The sequence below is a fragment of the Fukomys damarensis genome, unplaced genomic scaffold (genome assembly GCF_012274545.1).
Source record: "Fukomys damarensis isolate Sample0158 unplaced genomic scaffold, DMR_v1.0_HiC HiC_scaffold_1, whole genome shotgun sequence".
NCBI classification, from domain to species: Eukaryota; Metazoa; Chordata; class Mammalia; order Rodentia; family Bathyergidae; genus Fukomys; species Fukomys damarensis.
Window position 1 is genome coordinate 51,524,785 of NW_022900913.1, and position 18,121 is coordinate 51,542,905.

General features: G+C 37.4%; 1 protein-coding gene across 3 annotated transcripts in view; it reads left to right on the forward strand.

The window, feature by feature from the left end:
• The window catches only part of Mast4 (microtubule associated serine/threonine kinase family member 4), a 493,834-nt gene that overhangs the window by 403,723 nt on the left and 71,990 nt on the right, over positions 1–18,121 (forward strand). For 2 of the 3 annotated variants that reach the window (XM_010637279.3, XM_010637283.3), the window contains exons 3-4: positions 12,235–12,304; positions 18,014–18,092. In XM_010637279.3, coding sequence (XP_010635581.1) covers positions 12,235–12,304; positions 18,014–18,092 — 149 coding nt within the window. Of the gene's footprint in view, positions 1–12,234; positions 12,305–16,613; positions 16,623–18,013; positions 18,093–18,121 lie in introns of all 3 variants that reach the window. The other variant, XM_033761224.1, reaches the window with a different exon arrangement.

Here is an 18,121-nt window from a genome sequence, read left to right on the forward strand (position 1 = left end):
CACTGCCCCACATCCATGGTAACCAGTTATTTCACATCCCATAAGTGTGTCTAGCAACTGCAGATAATTCAAGCCAATAAATAGGTTTTAATCAGTAGGTTAACCATTTGGAATAGAGCTGAACTAGGCTGTTGCCTTACACTACAACCTCTTATAAATAAAAGAAATTTTTAAAAAACCATGAAATTACTAGAAGACAATGTAGATGCATTTAGAAAATAATACACCAATAAGGAAGATCTTTCCGAACAAGGTACACAACCTCATGGCCATGAAAGAAAATGGTTGCTAAGTTTAATAAAAAAATAAAAGTTTTCCACAGAAAAGTTAAAGACAAAAAGAGAAAAACATTATGTGGTGTATTGACAGACCACCCTCAATGTGCAAAGAGTTAAAAAAACTAAAGAAATGTTACATGAGGTGATAGGTGATAGATGATAAAAGAAATTTTTAAAAAAACATGAAATTACTAGAAGACAATGTAGATGCATTTAGAAAATAATACACCAATAAGGAAGGTCTTTCCGAACAAGGTACACAACCTCATGGCCATGAAAAAAAATGGTTGCTAAGTTTAATAAAAAAAATAAAAAATTTTCCACAGAAAAGTTAAAGACAAAAAGAGAAAAACATTATGTGGTGTATTGACAGACCACCCTCAATGTGCAAAGAGTTAAAAAAACTAAAGAAATGTTACATGAGGTGATAGATGTGTTAATTAGCTTAATTATAGTTATTTTATAACATATAGCACAAAACATGTACACCTTAAATATGTACAATTTTGCTAATTATACAGCTAGAAAAATACAGAAATGTATGACATACAATGTGATACTGTCTAGAAAATTATCAAAATCTGAAAAAAATTACATATTGAAAGGATCTTCCTATATGCTGCTAGTGGAAATGTAAATGAGCCCAGTGTTTTTAGAGAGCAACTTAGCTATAAAGCCCAACGAGAAAAATGTATTTATCCTCATACCCAACAATTCTGTTTCTAGGAACTTAGCTTCTGAATATGATCATATAAATATTCAGAAGCTGTTTGTTAACTCACCAAAACGTTAAAATCAGTATAAATATCCAATGATATGTTTAAATATTAGAGTATTATTTGGTGCTAAATGATGAGAATTTAAATGGCTGATACAGGAAATTGTTGATAGATGATTGAGAAAAAAACATCAAGTTCTTAATTTTGTATAAATAGCATTATACATGGCATGGTATTATTTGGAGGGAATTTTCTATGTGCATGATATATGCTAATTCATACCTGTGTGTTTCTATACAAGTAGATATAAAGGATGTAGCATCTAGGGCTAGGGATTTGGCTCAGTGGCACCGCACCTGCCTTGTAAGCACAAGGTCCTGAGTTCAATTCCCAGTACCAAAAAAAGAAAGATATAGTATCTAATAGTAGAGTAGCAGATGGGTACCCAAAGTCTAGAAGAGAGTCTGGCACAGAAAAGTTTGGACATACGTGAGGCCCTGGGTTCAATCTCCAGCACTACTATGACCAAAAAAAAAAAAAAAGTAATGAATCTAAGTTGAGATTTTTCATCTTTACCATATCCAGTGGTACCCTGGTTCACAAACTTGATTCTTTCCATGATTCTGGTCACAAACCAAGTTGGATGAGAACTGAATCAAATTTAGTGGTTAGGTTCAATGTTGACCTTTTGGGGAAATTTGATTGGATTCTCATGCAGCCCACTTGAGTTTACAACCAAAAGTATGGAGAAACTTGCGTTTCTGAACCAAGGCACCATGGTACTTACTTGAATTATTTGAATTTTCCTTGTACACACAGCTGCTTTGTAATGTTAAAATATGTAAAATACATTGTTCACTTTTGGGACTCTGTCTCTCTGCCTATTCTATTGCCTTTTCACAGTTCTCCCTACTGTTGTTCTTCACGACTCACATTGAAGTTTGCTCCTGTGTGCCCATTCATGAATTTTCCTTCAGAATTCAGGACTTTGGCAATTTACACTTAGCACTGTGAGCAAAGTCCCATTATGTTCCGGTGGGTGAGAGCCTGAGGTCAGGGGATAGTCTGATCCATCCTTCAGTCTGCTACATTTTAGCAGAAAAATGTGGCCAACCTGCCTTGATTGATGCCCATCTGTCTCATAGTCACACTTGACCTGATACCCACACTTAATAGCCACCTCTAATTCCTTGAGTATTCTCAGGAAACAAAACTCTGGCTTAAGCACAGTCTCCAGAATTGTTATTCCATTTCAGCCACTGTCCCTGCCAACATCACTTGAAGGAAGTCCCAGATCATCCATCTGACTCTGGAACTAGCAGTATGTCCACTTTAAATTGACTCTGGAAAAGTGCTGTCAAATGATTTAGAATTCTCAACAATGCACCTTCTGAAGGTTTAGTTTTTTGTTCAGAGAAGGGTTTCTGATAATCAGTGGTTGAATTCAGACCTGTTTCCTTGATTTTTAACTCTTACTAAATTAAAATATTCTAAAATCACATGGACCCACTAATAGGCATTCTGCCTAAATGGAAGGTTGGAAATACACAAAATTTAAGTAAATAATTCATTGATGTATTGTTAGGTAGTGACTATAATGAAAACTGGTTGGAGCAAAAGATTGCAATAGGAATAAAAGTATAAACAGCATTGTGGTTAATGGATATTTTCCTTTAAAAGAGATTCTTAATCTTAACCCAGAAACAAAGGAAAATTACACAATTTAATGTAGGGTTGAGGTGGATTCTAATTTATTGGAGGAGAAGTTTGTAGATATGAATGGGTGAATCTAGAAGAGAATAGCAGTAGGATTTCTGTGGTGAGAGCTACACACAGTAGTTCTTTCCTATCCATGGTTTTATTTTTGTGGCTTCAGTTATCCATGATCAATTGCAGTACAGTGTTAAATGGAAATTTTAGACATAAACAGTCTTTAAATTTGAAATTGATGTTCTGCATGGTGTGATGAAATCCCCCAGTATCCTGTTCCATCCTTCCCAGAGTATGAATCATCCCACTGTCAGGTATAGTAGCCCTCTCGGTTTTCAGATCGACCATGCACAGAATCCAGTGCTTGTGTTCTGGTAGCACTTACTTTACTTAATGGCCTCAAAACAAGATAGGAGTGCTATTGGCAATACAGATAAGTTGAAGAAAAGCCATATACATTGTTTTCTTTAAACAAAAAAGCAAAAGTTCTCTACTTGTAAGCAGCTAAAATCTAAGTTATGGTTGTTAATCTCTTACTGGGCCTAATGTATAAATTGAACCATCATAAAGTCTGGATGTATAGGGAAAATACCATAGTATGTATAGAGCTTAGTACTATTTGTGACTTCAGACATCCACTTGGGGGACTTGGAACAAAGCCCTTGTGAATAAAGGGGGCCAGCCATGTGTACCTTAGGATAACCCAAGAGGTTCCTTGGTGGTGACATGGTATAATAGTATTTGTGTAGGTTGATGGGGAAAGAGATTTCATGTCTTATGGCTGTTTTGAGACTACTTAGAGATCAGGGGGAGGTGAATTTATAAAAGGACAATGATCTAGTATATCTGAAATGAGGAAGGTGGGAAGTTGAGTTTCAGAAAGAATTGAGGAAGTGAAAGGAAATTTTGAGATGACTTAGTTAACAGTGCTAAAGGGCAAGTCCAAGTTCAGAGTACAGGAGGAAATTCTGAGGCTGTGGTTCTCAACTGTGCCTATTAGAATGATATCATTGGAAGGGGATGAATAGGGTCTGGACATTAGCAGTTTTCAGACTTCCTGGTTGATTATAATACACAAGCCAGGTTGAGAACCATTTATTGATCTAAGGAAATGTAAGAGAAGAATATGAGAGAAATATTAGAGGACAGTCAGTCTTGGAGCCAGGGGATTTCCAAGATCTACGGTATGGTTTATAGGAACTGAAAAGTCAGTATTCTGATGGGGTAGATTGATTTATATTATTTTATTATAAAGCAGCAGTATTGAATGACGTTGGTTCTTTTAAGCCTGAAGAGATTTCTGGAATCCAAAACTAAAAAGTGATGAATTAAAAGGGAAAGCAACCTCACGTGTTCTGCTTCTGTCAGATAAAATTCCTGTATACCAGAGACCAAAGGAATAGTTATATTTGTTAAATAGAGCCACCTTAAATTTAGTATTTACTTTTTAAGAAGAGCTGAAGGAAGAGGTTCCTGATAGAGAATGTCTTTAAGTTACATTTAGGAACTTTTATGGATATGTAGTATTTTATTTAAATTTTTCATTTCGGCTAGACATTACATGGAAATTGAAAGAAGGAAGAATCAATTTCCTGATAACATTCACTGTCTTCTAGGTATAAAGGGAAACTCTGTATCTAACAATGCTAAGGAATTGAAATCCCTTCCTGTAAGATAGAAAAAAATAACATGTATACATTGTTACATTTTTAACTCAGTCTTATCCAGATGCAGGATAATTAGCTACAGTAACATTTCATATAATTGCATGAAATTGAGGAGTATCTGTTACAGTGGCTATGTTCTTACCTCCCCTTCCTTGACCTTACAAATGCTACTCAACAACATTAAACAAAGGATAAAAATAATAATCTTCTGTATTGCTGGGAAGATGAATTACTGTAAACAGAAGGAAAATACTAAAAATCAACTTTCTTCATCACTCCTGACATTCACCAGTCTTTCCTAGGGATCACCTTGAGATATGACATCAATTTGGAGTAATAAGGAAGGGTCAATGAAAAGCTACAACATTCTCAAGAACCCATTATACACATCTCCAAGGAGTTCATGTCAGTGCCACCACATTTCAAATACAGTACACAAATTGCAGAGGAATGGCTTCATGGGATGGCGACAGGAGACATCTGTAATTCTCACGACACAGAAACTGACCTTCTAGTAGATCTCCCTTCTATTCCCTGCATGTTTCGCACTCTGTGATACCATTCATCATTCCTTGGAAGACATTACATGCACATTTATCACTCTATTGTGAAAGAATATATTCTGTGCTACCATTATTAGGGGGCATTTAAAAAAGTAATTTTAATACATTTAAGTTCCTTGATATAGGAAAATTTCCTTTTCACTTGTGAAAGAATCTAGAATTGGTTTTGCAAGATGAGTCTAGAGATAGTGATATCTGCTTCCATCAGTAGATTCTTAACTCCTTGCCTCTAGTCTATTTATTCCAGCAGGTAGCTCAAAGCTCTGTGCATAAAAAGAACTTAATACTTAAGTCTTGAATTAGGAAGAAATCAATGTGTGTCTAGTTTATTATATAACAGGAGCTAGATTTAGGCACTGAGAGCTCAAAATACATTTTCTGTGTATAACCAGAGTTTATCCTTCACCAGAATTTAGAGTTATAAATTAGTGACAGGAAGAGAGAAATGGAATATACTATGCGTATCACTATATTCCCTCAACTTTGATTTATGGTGATGACAGCCAAAAGAAAATTACTATCCAAACTTTAATATGAAGACTATAGAATTTTTCTTCTCTACAAACCTTTTCTACCACGACTGATGTGTTTGAGGGTGTGAAACATATCAGGGCCATGATACTCATTGGGCACTAAATAAGGGGAGGTGGAAAAATATTTGTTCTAAAGTAGAATAAGAAAACTAACAGAATTTTTAAATGTTTAGGTAATATAAATGTAGCATAGGAGAACTACAACCATGTAACTGTGTTATATATCATTGCATAAAATACGGAATGATTACATTTTGATACACTTTAAAGTATTTGAGGATGATCTCTGCCCTACAGCCTGTCTAGGTATTCAGGTTTTGCTGTTACTTCTGTCACATTCCCAACCACATCTTCCCTCAGTCTTCTCCGTCTCTGTTAACCCCACCATCTAACCCTTTACTTAGTCTTAAAATCTGGAAGCCATCTTTACTTACTTTCCTACTTCATTCCATATGTCCCATTTTTCTGCAAATCCTGTTGGCCCTGAGATCTGCAGTCACCTTGTGCACACCATTAGCTTTTCTCCTGCGTCTTCAGTGGTAGCTTTCTAACTGATCTCCTTGCTTGCACACTGGCCTGTTTATAACCCATTGTCCACAGAGTAGCTACAAGAGCCTCTCTCACGCCATCCCATTCGGTGCAGTAAAAGATTCATAAATATTACTTGACTGAAGTGCTGAAGCAGAGTGTGGTGGTGCTGGCAGTAGAAGGATGGGGATGGGGACCACCAAGAGATTCAAACAACCCAGAGTATAAGAAGGTCTTGATTCATTGCATGTAATTCTCATTTTGCTTAAAAACCCAAGCATATTTGTCTACTTTTACTCAGTGGCCAGCTGTGAATGCTTCAGAGTTTACCCAGAGACATTTCCACTGACAGCCAGTCAAGGATTATCCTTGGCTACTTAGAGCCTAACCACCTGCCCAGGTTTAATTAATATCCTCCAATTATATGTGGAGAGGAGCCAGTTTCTGAGACAGGTGTGTAAATGAAAAGAAGAGCTCAGACTCTCTTCACAGGTCACCGGTGCAGGTTCAGTAGGCCAGACTCCAAGTTCCCTGGTGACTTGGACGATACCTTCATAATTCTCGTTTAGTCAGCAGGTCCAGCATCAATGATCTAGTAGCCTCTTGACTTCCTGGCATTCATCTTGCAAGGTGATCCTAGATCTGATTCCCTGAGGTTTGGTCTCAAGATTTTTAAGCATTGTCATGTTCCCAAGGATCCCCCACAAAGCAGTGAGAAAAACCCCCCTGATTGTTTTTGTGTGAAACATCACAACTCATTTAAGGAGATCATCAAATAATGACAAGGATTCAGCAGAGCCTTACTCTTTGATCCACCTGGAGTTTCAAATGCCAATTATCATTAGTTCTTGGATTCCCTTAGTCCTGATAGAAAATCAGGGCATCAGAAATTATCATTTTGTGAACAGACAGCTATTAAAAGCACATTAATAATCTATAGTGGGTAGAGCATATGCCTTTTAAAAAGGATTTGCAGCTTGCTTCTCTGTGGTAAAGACACAGGACTTCTCCAGCCTAATTACAAGGCAATCAAACAATTTAATTAATCTGGAAATCACTTTCTTAACAATAACTGCCTCTAAAATGAGGCACCCCGTGTAGTGCCATTAGGTAAAGGATGGTTTTGCTACACTGCTTGTGTGTGAGCTGTGCTGCTGCCCCACGGGGATCATGGAGTTAATTACCTACCCACTGCCTGACCACTATTCAGGGTTTCTCTACCAGGTCAGAGACGTCAACTGCGATACCAGCGGTCAATAAAGTGTCCGACTACTCAAACATCCAGGAGCTAGCAAATCCCTGGAGCAGCAGGATTGGAGTTACAAGCAAGTGCTGCACATATGGGCAGAGAATTAACTGGCAGCAGTTTTCATTTGAGAGTCTCTCAGGTATTGCTTTGCAGATGGGTGGATGAATTCAGACAGCCGTGCTGTGAGGAGTGAAGGTCATGTGTAGGACTTTGGTTTCAATCTATCATGATCTCTTATCCCGAGAAGCACTGTGCACATGTTAAGCAGTCAGGACCTCATCTCTGAGTTCAGAATAGAGATAGCACGCTTTATCATTTGAGCTGCTCTAAATTAGCAGCGTGTTGATCACTGCATAACAAAACAGTGCCACTAAATCTTCAGAGACCAAGTAGAAATCAATTTTTATTTCAAATAAGAACAAAGACTTCAAAGATTGACTTCTGCGTATCTAATCTGTTAATCTCACAATTTTTCCCTAAGGAAAATTGAATGACACTGACGTCTACATCATGCTTACTCTTTTCTTCTGTTACCACCAGGATGCACTTCTCTCCCAAGAATACCTATGAGTGGATTAGTCAGCCTGTTCTCAGTCCTGCCACATTGAAGACGGCAGCCACTTTTTGTCCACACTCATTTTCATCACATGTTTCTAACCTGTCACCAGTTGCACATGGTTTGACCACCAGTGTATTCTTTCTGTTCACATCCAGATCTGGCTTAGCTCCTCCTCTCCTGAAGCTCCTTTGTATACCTTTCGTGTACTCAAACCAGTAGACAATAGTTCAAGCTCATTGGCTTCACCAGTCTGAATTCTTTCCCGCTGAGACTCTTGTCCTCCCCTTCAGTGTGAGTTGTTTCCTAGTCTCCTTCAAGACCCCTTCTGTTCCATCTTTCATCGAAATCTTACTGAACTATGCTCCAATTGAGCTGTAGACTATTGTCCCTGGGTGATCTAGCCCACTTCTCTCTCACTTATTCTCTCTAACATCCCATGGCATTTAGGAGCCTTAATAATAATACATATAATCATGCACCATATAAGAGCATCTTCCCTTCATTTTTAACCCTGTTTTTCAGCAAGTCCGTTGGTTCCACTGCCAAACCATCTATGGACCACATATACGGTGCTGGCCCCTTAACATTATGTCGCTTTGTGACATGGCTGCCATTGTAATTTGTGAAAGTGAATTCTGTGATGTTCGCACTGTTATGAAATTACCTAGAAATGCATCTCAGAACACATCTAGTCCTTAAGTAACACTGATCGTGTGTGTGTTATGTATTCAAGGGGTGGTCAAAAACTAGTTATAACAGTAAAAGACGTTTTGGGGCTGGGGATTTAGCTCAGTAGTTCTACCGCCTGCCTCTGAAGCGTAAGGACCTGAATCCAATCCCCAGTACCCCCCCAAAAGACATTTTGCTATTAATCCCTCTCAAAATATACATACTCATTTTGAATATTCTTATTCATTCTTTATTCATTCATTCTTGCCACTTTCTGAAGCAGTTCTGAAAATGCTTTTTTGTGAATATCCCTACTAGATGTGATAAAAACCGTGGTGAATGCTGCTGTTTAGTGCCATATTTAATGAGAAGGCATGCTCAGAAATGCATTACGGTGTGTCCTTGTTCACCTTATTTGCTGAATCTGGTACTGTGTGACTTCTGGCTCTTTTCTAAAGTCAAAATGAAAGGTAAATATTTTGAATTAATTCAGGACCTCAAGGCAGCCATGATAGCACTACAAAAGACGTTATGCCTTTCAGTCCTATATGAAAAAAAGAACAATTAAGATAATACAAACATCTCTATAGTCTTAAAGTGGAAGATGTGGGAATTTGGATTTGGTTTTATAGCAGTGTAGGAGTAGATGAAATGAAACTGAGGAAAATATTCAGTTAATACACCCAAAAGGCCAGGGAAAATGTAAAGGCAAAATCTGAAGATGAGAGATGGTTAATGGCAGCCGTGATTTTTTTAAGAGCAGTTAGATTAACCCGCTTCTGTATCTCTGCCCAACAAACTTCAAGGTGATGGGTTACCATGTATTAGAAAATGTTACATCCTGAGTTAAACTTATTAAACTCTCTAAAAGTGAAAAGAATTCTAGTTAAATGCCTCAATTATCCCCTCCCTCCAGATCTTTAAAAATCTTTACTGAGCCCTCTAAAATTTCTGGTAGATATCACTTGAATTTCCAGATACGGTACATTATTTTCTTTACAAAAAAACACAAGCTAAGAATTAGGGGCAGGTTTTCTTGGTTTTATTGTTTCATTCTAAATGAGTGAAGTTACAGGGATTTTTTTTCTCAAGATGTGGCTTCAAATTAATATTTTTTATTCCAAATAATTTAATGGTAATTTATGCTATGTGGTTTGTGAACAAAGTGAACATTTTTCCCAAATAAAAAGAAACCAAATACATGCAAATAGTCCTGGCTTTAGCATATTCTCTTTAGAAAGCAAATTTTTTAGCCTTCTTAAAATTATCAAGAGTTTCAAAGGAATATGGGGTATAATAGTCAGTGTAATAGAAAACATTGCCATTATTCCCCTCAAAATACTCCAGCTTGCTTCAGACACACAACAGTCTTCCTTCTTGTCGCTTCTGAAGCAGCTCTGGAAGTCCTCTTTCTTGTCTTTAGCTGCACAGTTATGTGAGCCAGGATGTCCTGAATCAATTGCAAATTCTTACTTTTCATAGTCATTTTGACTTTGGGGAAGAGTCAGAAGTCTCACGCGGCAGGTCTGGTGAATAAGGTGGATAAAGACATACTGTGCTGTTTTTAACAAGCCTGCTTTTCCATCGAATAACACTTGGCAGCAGCATTCACTGCATTTTTTTTAAATCATAGCTCATAAAGATGTTCATGACACAGAACTTCTTGAACTGCTTCAGAAAGAAGGGTGGATGAGTGTGTTTGAAACCAGGTGCCAGGTTGGGGAGGGGGTGTATTTTGAGAAGGAGTAATGGCAACGTGTCTTTTACTATAACAATTTTTAAAAATGTAAGCTCACCATATATTTTGATCATACAAGTTAGGGGTGGCAAATGAAGGCTGTTGAGAAGTATAAATAGCAATTTAACAGTGCAGATAAATCGACAAAATGAATCCTTGTTTACTGGAGGAAAAAAAAAATCTTTTTCTTCAGGGGCCTAAGGAAGCCCAGATGCAAAGGCATGATAAATTTCATTGCATCAGGGGGAAGAATATTTGTTGATTCTCTCTCTCTAAAGAATCTAGGCTTCTCAGCACTTCCTCTTTGAATTGCTTTGATTGTGCTCTCTGTCATAAAGTTAATGGCATCTGTTGAAGACATCACTATAAAATTTGCAACCTTAAGTTAATTGAAAAATTTCAGTAGAGATGTAGCCACTCCAGAAGTCCTCAAGGTAACACTAAACTTCTCCTCCTTAATGTGTTAGTCTATTCTTTTTTTGCACAATAATAATAAATTGTTTACCTTTACAGCCAGGTATTGACTGTAAAATGAAATCTTCTATTCCTTATAGCTGATTACAATTGTCCCTTTTGCTAAGAAACCAGTACTGTGGCAACTGGCTTGCTGTTAGGGATGAAACACATCATCCTTGTTTATTTTCCAGTTTTCAAGAATGCACGGGATTGCTTTGCAGCTTTTCCTCACCTCCTTACTGAAACCAGCTACAGGCCCACACACAGTCCTCAGACAATTCCACCGATCTAATTAAACATGCAGAGGGAAGCAGGGTGGTCTGGAGTGTCTTGAACTTGCCCTCGCCAGCTGCCTGCCAAGCTTTCTCAATGATCAGCAGCAGGTTGAGTGGGCTAATGGAGAAAGTAACAAGCCCCGGAGGAGCTGCCCTCCTTCCTTGAGCAATCAGCACTCTGCTCTGCCTCCGAAGGACTTGGGGAACACGTGCTGCCAGTTTTTGTGTTGCTGTGGCTTTTAGAGGATGCCTGGCCAGGCAGTCCATCACTTCGGAGCACAGAGACTGTTGAGGAAAATATTGACAAGGGGTAATCCTGCTGGCTGCTCCAGAGTTGCTAGGATAGATCTGGGTTGTTTTAGAAATAGGTCCAGATGGCTGGTTTCTTCCTTGTATTTTATGATTATTTTTGACATATCTCTGTATGTGTGCAAGAGAGACAGACAGAGAGAAAGAGACAGTGAGATAGGCAGACAGACTGAGTGAAAGACAGATGAGAAAGACACCAGGGATTGAACTCAGGGAGCACTGAGCTGTATCACCAGATGTTTTTATTTTATTTTGAGACAGTCTCACTATGTAGCACAGACTGGCCTTAAACTTGGGATCCTTTTACTTCAGCCTGTCAAGTAGCTAGGATTACAGTTATGTACCATCACACTTGGCCATATCGCCTCTTATTGTGTACTTTGTAATATAAACATTTATTTGTGAAAACTCAGACTTTTTATTAAGGTTGTCTCCCCCAAACAGAAAGCACCTCCCAATTAAAGCATATACTTACCCATCCATCCTAAGCTTCGAATTATTAGCATACATGACACATCATACCCAAGATATTTATATATTTATTATTCTATAGGGCTGAAATACTTAAGTTACTAAAGATTCAGAGGACTATGGGTTGGTGATCTGGGCACATGTGTGTATTCATGTGTCTTGCACACATGGAAAGCTGTGATGGAATTTGCCCCCCCCCCCATCTCTAGTCCAAGTAAAACACTGGTGAGGGCAAGGATATTTTGCAGAAATGTAAAGACACTTATTACTAAGGAGAAAATTGTAGATGTGGTTCATGGTATAAAAACAAAATCATGTCTTTGTCAATAGGGGAGGGTGGAGGGGGTGAAGGGAGGGCAGGGGTTTGGGGAAAAAATAAGAACCAAGATCTGTCATGCAAAGGTACAAGATCCCAATGATGAATGTAATTGTACTATATACCTAAAAAGTACCAGTAAATTCAATTAAAAAAAAATCATGTTGTAACTATTTTCTCCTTTTTCTCTACAGGAAATAGCCCTCAAGATAGTCCAAGAAATTTCTCCCCCAGTGCCTCAGCCCATTTTTCATTTGCACGGAGGTAAGGACTTGAGAGTGGAGTAGTAGTATTACATAGCATGTCCCATTTCCCTGCCCCTGTCCTGCTTCTTACCCTTTTCCCACCATCTGTCTTGTGAGCTCCTGGTTACAAGGACTTTGCAGAAGCTTCTCTGGCCGAAAGATGTAGGTGTAACACACCTGCTTTAACAGTTTTAATAATGACCTCTGCATAATGTTAGATTTATAGGTCCATCTCTTGGTCCTTCCATAGGCGGGGAGGTCCCAGTAAGGGCAATAAAGCTGCTTTCCATCTTTTCTCCCATCCCTAGTGCATGCCTTCTATTCCCTGGTGCATGCGTGGCTGTTTCTCAATGGATTTTTTTTTTCCTAAATTATCTGAGCTGATAAAACAGAGGCTCAGTTCATCTGTGTCTCAGTGCAATTTGTTGTTGAAACACTTTTTACAGAAATTACCTTATTGAGGTCACAAGGTAGAAACTGTGAGATGCCCTAGTATTTGGGAACATTAAGCCATCCATTCAGTGATCCCCCTCAGGAAAAAAAAAATACATACCTGTAGAACATTTTGGGTTTTCTCCTTATCATATTTATAAATACGCACCAAAGAGTAAAGAGCTATGTCTTCTCTCTGGGGCACTGAGAGAAGGGGCTGGGTGGAGGACAGTTGCTCAAAATGACTGAACACCCATTCTTTTCAAGGATGGTCTTCTACTGTGGTTTAGCCAAGGCAGAAGTGTGCACTCAGCCATTTCTCTGTGTTTTGTATGGAATCGGTGTACTTCACCCTGTCAGATTCAAACATTTGCCTTTACCTCTGTTCCTCTCATCTTCTGACATACATTCCTTGTCCTCTTCTACCCGAGAAAAACAGAGAAAGTGAAATATGCTTTCAGTCAGACCTCTGCTTATTCAGGATAAATTTGCTTTGTGGTCTGAATGCCCTAGATCTTTGCTAAATTTTCACCAGAGACCCAACTTTGTCCTGAAATGGATTAATGTAGCACTTAGCAAAAGCACAGAGGTACATTTTTAAAAATACGTGTTCTTACCCATGACATTAATCAGCAAAATCTGAAGTATTCTCATTGCTGTTTGTCAGCACACAATATATTTTATGTTACAAAATCCAGAGAGAAAGATACGCTTACAGCATTTTTCAGAATTCCGTATAATTAAGATTCCAATATAAGCCTCAAAAAGAGTGTTCTTTCATTAGTTTAGTCATTTCTCATCTATGTGTAGTCCCACGGTGAGAAAGATACTAGAGAAATGAGGATATCATCTCCAAAGACCTCATTAAGATCCATACTCCCCTGGACCCTCCCTAAATTCCAACTTTAATTTTTTCAGTTCCTCATACTGGGTACTGTAAAAAATATATGAAAACTAGTCTGAAAAAGTCTGCCTGTCCAGACAGTTAATTCATAGTAGTGCTACTACTCCAAGTGGGGAGAAAACCCATAACAATCAATAAACAAATACTCGCCATAATCTTTAAAGCACATCTATTTTTAAAAATGAAAACACCTTGAGGAATAAAAAAAATGCAAATCACATTACAGCATGCATTTAAAACATGACAGAAATCATAGTCTCTTAATCTTGCCAGATTTATAAAAATGAAGAGAATCTAATAATTAAGTGGCTGGATGAAGGACAGATGAATATGGTTTCTCTGTGCTATGAAAAATATACAAACCCTCAAGCATGCTAATTTTTGACAAATAAACCATAAAGCGTGACAGGAGATTATCACAGGAGACCTCTGGTTCATTTTGCATGAAATCCAGCTGGAACTCCCTCCATACTGTTCAAAGAGTGTTAATTCAGATTAGTACATGAACGATCATCTTTTTAAACTTGTAGTCAAGTAAACAGAACCTTGTGTTCATTATAAAAATTCAAATTGACATTTTGTATTTAACATCTGGGAATCTTTCTCTTCTATTCCAGAGCTGATTTTCATTTAGGAACCATGGAGAATCTATCCAGGGGTCTCTACTCCTTTCCATTTGCTGTGAATTTCTGAGCTTTTAAGCATAAATGCCATTTTGAGACTCTCACAGTTTATTGTTTTGTAAATTTAGTCTGAGAGAGGAAATACCGGGCTATCTTTAAAATTATTCTTGGGTGAAGATTTAAAGGTCAGGCTTATGAATCTGTTCTCACATTATGACAATATTCTCCCGGTAGACACTCTCTGTAATATAGTAGTCAGATTACAGACCATAAAGTATGATGGAACACTTGCTTTTCATAGTTCTTAATACAGATTCAAGACTAAAAGTTTTAAGTTAATTTTTAAGACGGAATTTTAAAAGGATAAAAATGAGCATCATAATATCACAGATTTTATCTGAAGAAAGGAAACATTTTCAAGTTGCTCATTATAACACAGATTGAGCATCCCTAATAAAGAAAATTCAAAATCCAGAATGTTCCAAATTCTGAAATGTTTTGAGCACTATTAAAACTTTTATGAGCAGCAAAATGATGCTAAAGAAAATTTCAGATTTTAGATTTTTTTTGTCTAATTGGAAGCACTTCTAGTCCCAAGAAAGTGGGAAACTCAGCCTGTACTAATTTACAGTCCATCTGATTGTGGAGTTACTTTACTGTTTTCTTCCCCTGCTGGTAGAGGTAATAATGTCGCACCTGTCTCAGAAGTTTCCAAGGTTTTCTTGTTATAAAATGCTTTCACTTTCATTGGAGATCTAGTGCTCTTGAATAAATGTTTTAGATCTCTCCTAGTTGGCTAGTTGTCACTTTCTGCCTTTTTTTTTTTTTTTTTTTTTTTTTTTTTTTGGTGCCAGGGATTGAACTCTGGACTTTGTGTTTGCAAGGAAGGTGGCTGCACCACTGAACTAAATCCCGGCCCAGCTCATTGTCATTTACCAGGTTAAATCTCAATATATTCCACAGGCAAATTAGTAGAAGAGATTTGCCTTTGAGGTTACACCATCATAAACTCATTAAGCACTGCTAACTAGGCATCCCCCTCTTTAGAGTGGTGCCTCAGTTCACGAATTTAATTCTTCCCACAGTTCTGGTGGCAGAAGTGCAATTTTGGAACCAGAATTGTGGAATGAATTTTTGTGAGCAGAATGTTGGGAAAAATTCAATTCATGAATGAAGGCACCATTATAATCTTTTAGAATTCTTTCTGGAGTAGTTTTTAGTTTGTTATATCTGCACAGTTCAATTTGTTTGTCCTTTACTTAAAATATACAGTGTATCACCCCTGATGACTACAACAATCAAATGAGGAAATCTGTTTCCTCTTCGTACAGTTAAAATTGCCAAATTGTTATCATTTCATTTTTTTTTTATTAATCTAAATTTTTGTGAGTAGTGCTGAAGTGGCTTTACCAATTTCTTTGTATCCTGTGTTCCCATCAGATGTTTTTCCCTTCTTATTTTTCATTTAATGTAACACTGAGTTTTCCACCCACAAGGAAAAGACTCCTTCCAAAACAAAAAGCCATGTTGCTTTGGGTAAGGATGTAGTTTTGTCTTTGGATAACATTTTATTAGTAGCTACTGCAAGGAAAAAAATAGCTTTTTTGAAAAAGTAGGCATGTGTTCTCATAAGTACTGTATTTAGCATATATAGTAACTTCTGATGTGCAGTTGTCATGGTAATGAAAATGCTGTGGCCCTTTTGCTCCATTTAAGTAAACAGACATGGAGAACTTATGAAACTTTATAAGACAGATTATTTCTGGTCAATAGCTGTACAGAGCACTAAGCACATTCATGTTTAGACATCCTTCTAGTTGTATGTTTTCTGGACTAAGTAAATGTATGCTTTATAACTAATAAGAATATGTCTCCTCTTGGAATTGTTCATCCATCTGAAATGTGTTCATTGATACCGGAGGGAAAGGAGAGTTAATGAATCACAAAACAAAATCATGATAGGGGAAATTGTGTCCCTCATGCTTTCCAGAGACTAGTTTCTGATAATTGCTATTAAATGGACTGAATGACTCTTTTAAAATCATATTCTTTTCTTTTCTAAATTGGAAGTACTTAAAATATACCTTTTCTAATGGGAAGTGTTTTTAAAAGGCATGGGTTTTAAAGACTTTGAATGGTAGCAAGTAAAATAGGGTGAACCTGTGTCCATAATTGATAGTTGGATATCTTTATAAATGTATTATAATTATTTCCTTCCTAAAACTTTAATATTTTAAGTTGTCTAAAGTGCTTTCAAACTACATATAACTTAGTTTTCCAAATTCATTTTATCTGATATAAACAACTTATTTTGCTTCTTTTTTTTTTTTTAACTACTTGATTCAATTGTACTCCAATCATGGTCACAGAAATGACAGGTAAATTCTACTGAAATCTTAACATTGTAGTAGTTCCGTGATTTGTCCACTTGATTTTCTTTGTTTTGTCTTTGTGGACCATTTGCATTTATTGGAGGTACCATCCATGGTAGCCCATGATAATATAGTTTCCTTTGAATGTCAGGGTAGACTGTCAGTTTTTTACATGAACATCTAATTGTGGTTTTTCAAATTCAAATCTAGGGCTATTGAATTCTCTGACTTCAGTGTATTGTGAATGTATCTATGGGAAATTCTGTCTCTTTTTGTCTCTCCCTTGGTTGATTAATATAATCACAAATTATAAAACAGTATATATATGACGCTGTATGTAAAAATACAGTGTTGTTCTGCATAATGTATGTTTTTCCTATTTTTCTCCTTGGCAAATTTGCATGTATTTGTTTGCACCATTTTTTTAAGGCACAGTCTTATTCAAAATTTCCAAAAAAGCTTTAGCTCTAGAATGCCAGAGATCGCAGGTAATCTTCTATGTGGTATCCCCCTGCCCTAACAGCAGTATTGCCTTTGTTATTGTATTAACTCATCATACATCCTTGTAGTGATTCTAATTCATGATTAGAGTCCAACTCAGAGCCACCATCTTCACATCATTAGAACATAAAAAGCAACACTCTCCCAAGCTCCTGACAGCTCTGCTTCTAACACTGGAGAAGATGTTGTATTCCTTGCCATAGGTTCTATTATGCATAAGAAATTTCTCCTTCTGCCCTACTGTCCATGACGAGAGCTGGGCTTTGTGCTCAAAAACTCTGCAGGAGGCTCTGCTTCAACACTATGAAACCAGGTCATGTCAGAGGCAGTAACTCTTCAGAGATTCTGAGCAGTCACTTTCTTAGTGCTAAAATTATTTGCCACTTAGTTTTCACCAGCCATTGCTTCCTCTCTCCCTAAATGTGATGAGCGGAACTGTTCCCTTGGAAATCCTAAGTGGAATGTGTTAAAGAGGCACTGAACCTCCCCAAAGGCATTGGTACGATGCTGGAATTCAGGCCCTTGTAAAGACTATGGGCCATAGTTATCAGTGCCCAGATGTGAATGCCCACTCCCTTTCTATTTGTATTCATTTGAATCTGCTGAGTCTGACCGTTGTAATTATCCCTGTTATTCATTTTGTCAAACTGTATTAGTGAGAGATCAATACTATGGATCAACCCATTCACTTTCTACTTGTTTGGATGTATTGATTCATTTTAAATAAAAGTCAACCTGCTGTATAATGTTTGTTTACCCTGATCCTGGCTGAACATTTCCACATCCTCACAGACTATGTTTGTGTCATTCATTTGACTAAAAAATATTCATTTCCCTGGGGTTCCCATGTAACAATACTCCAGGGTTGGCCTTAGCTAAACTCCCTTTCTCAACAGGACTGATGGTCGCCGCTGGTCCCTGGCTTCCCTCCCTTCTTCTGGCTATGGGACAAACACACCCAGCTCCACCGTCTCTGTAAGTGCCTGATTTTTTTTTTTTTTTTC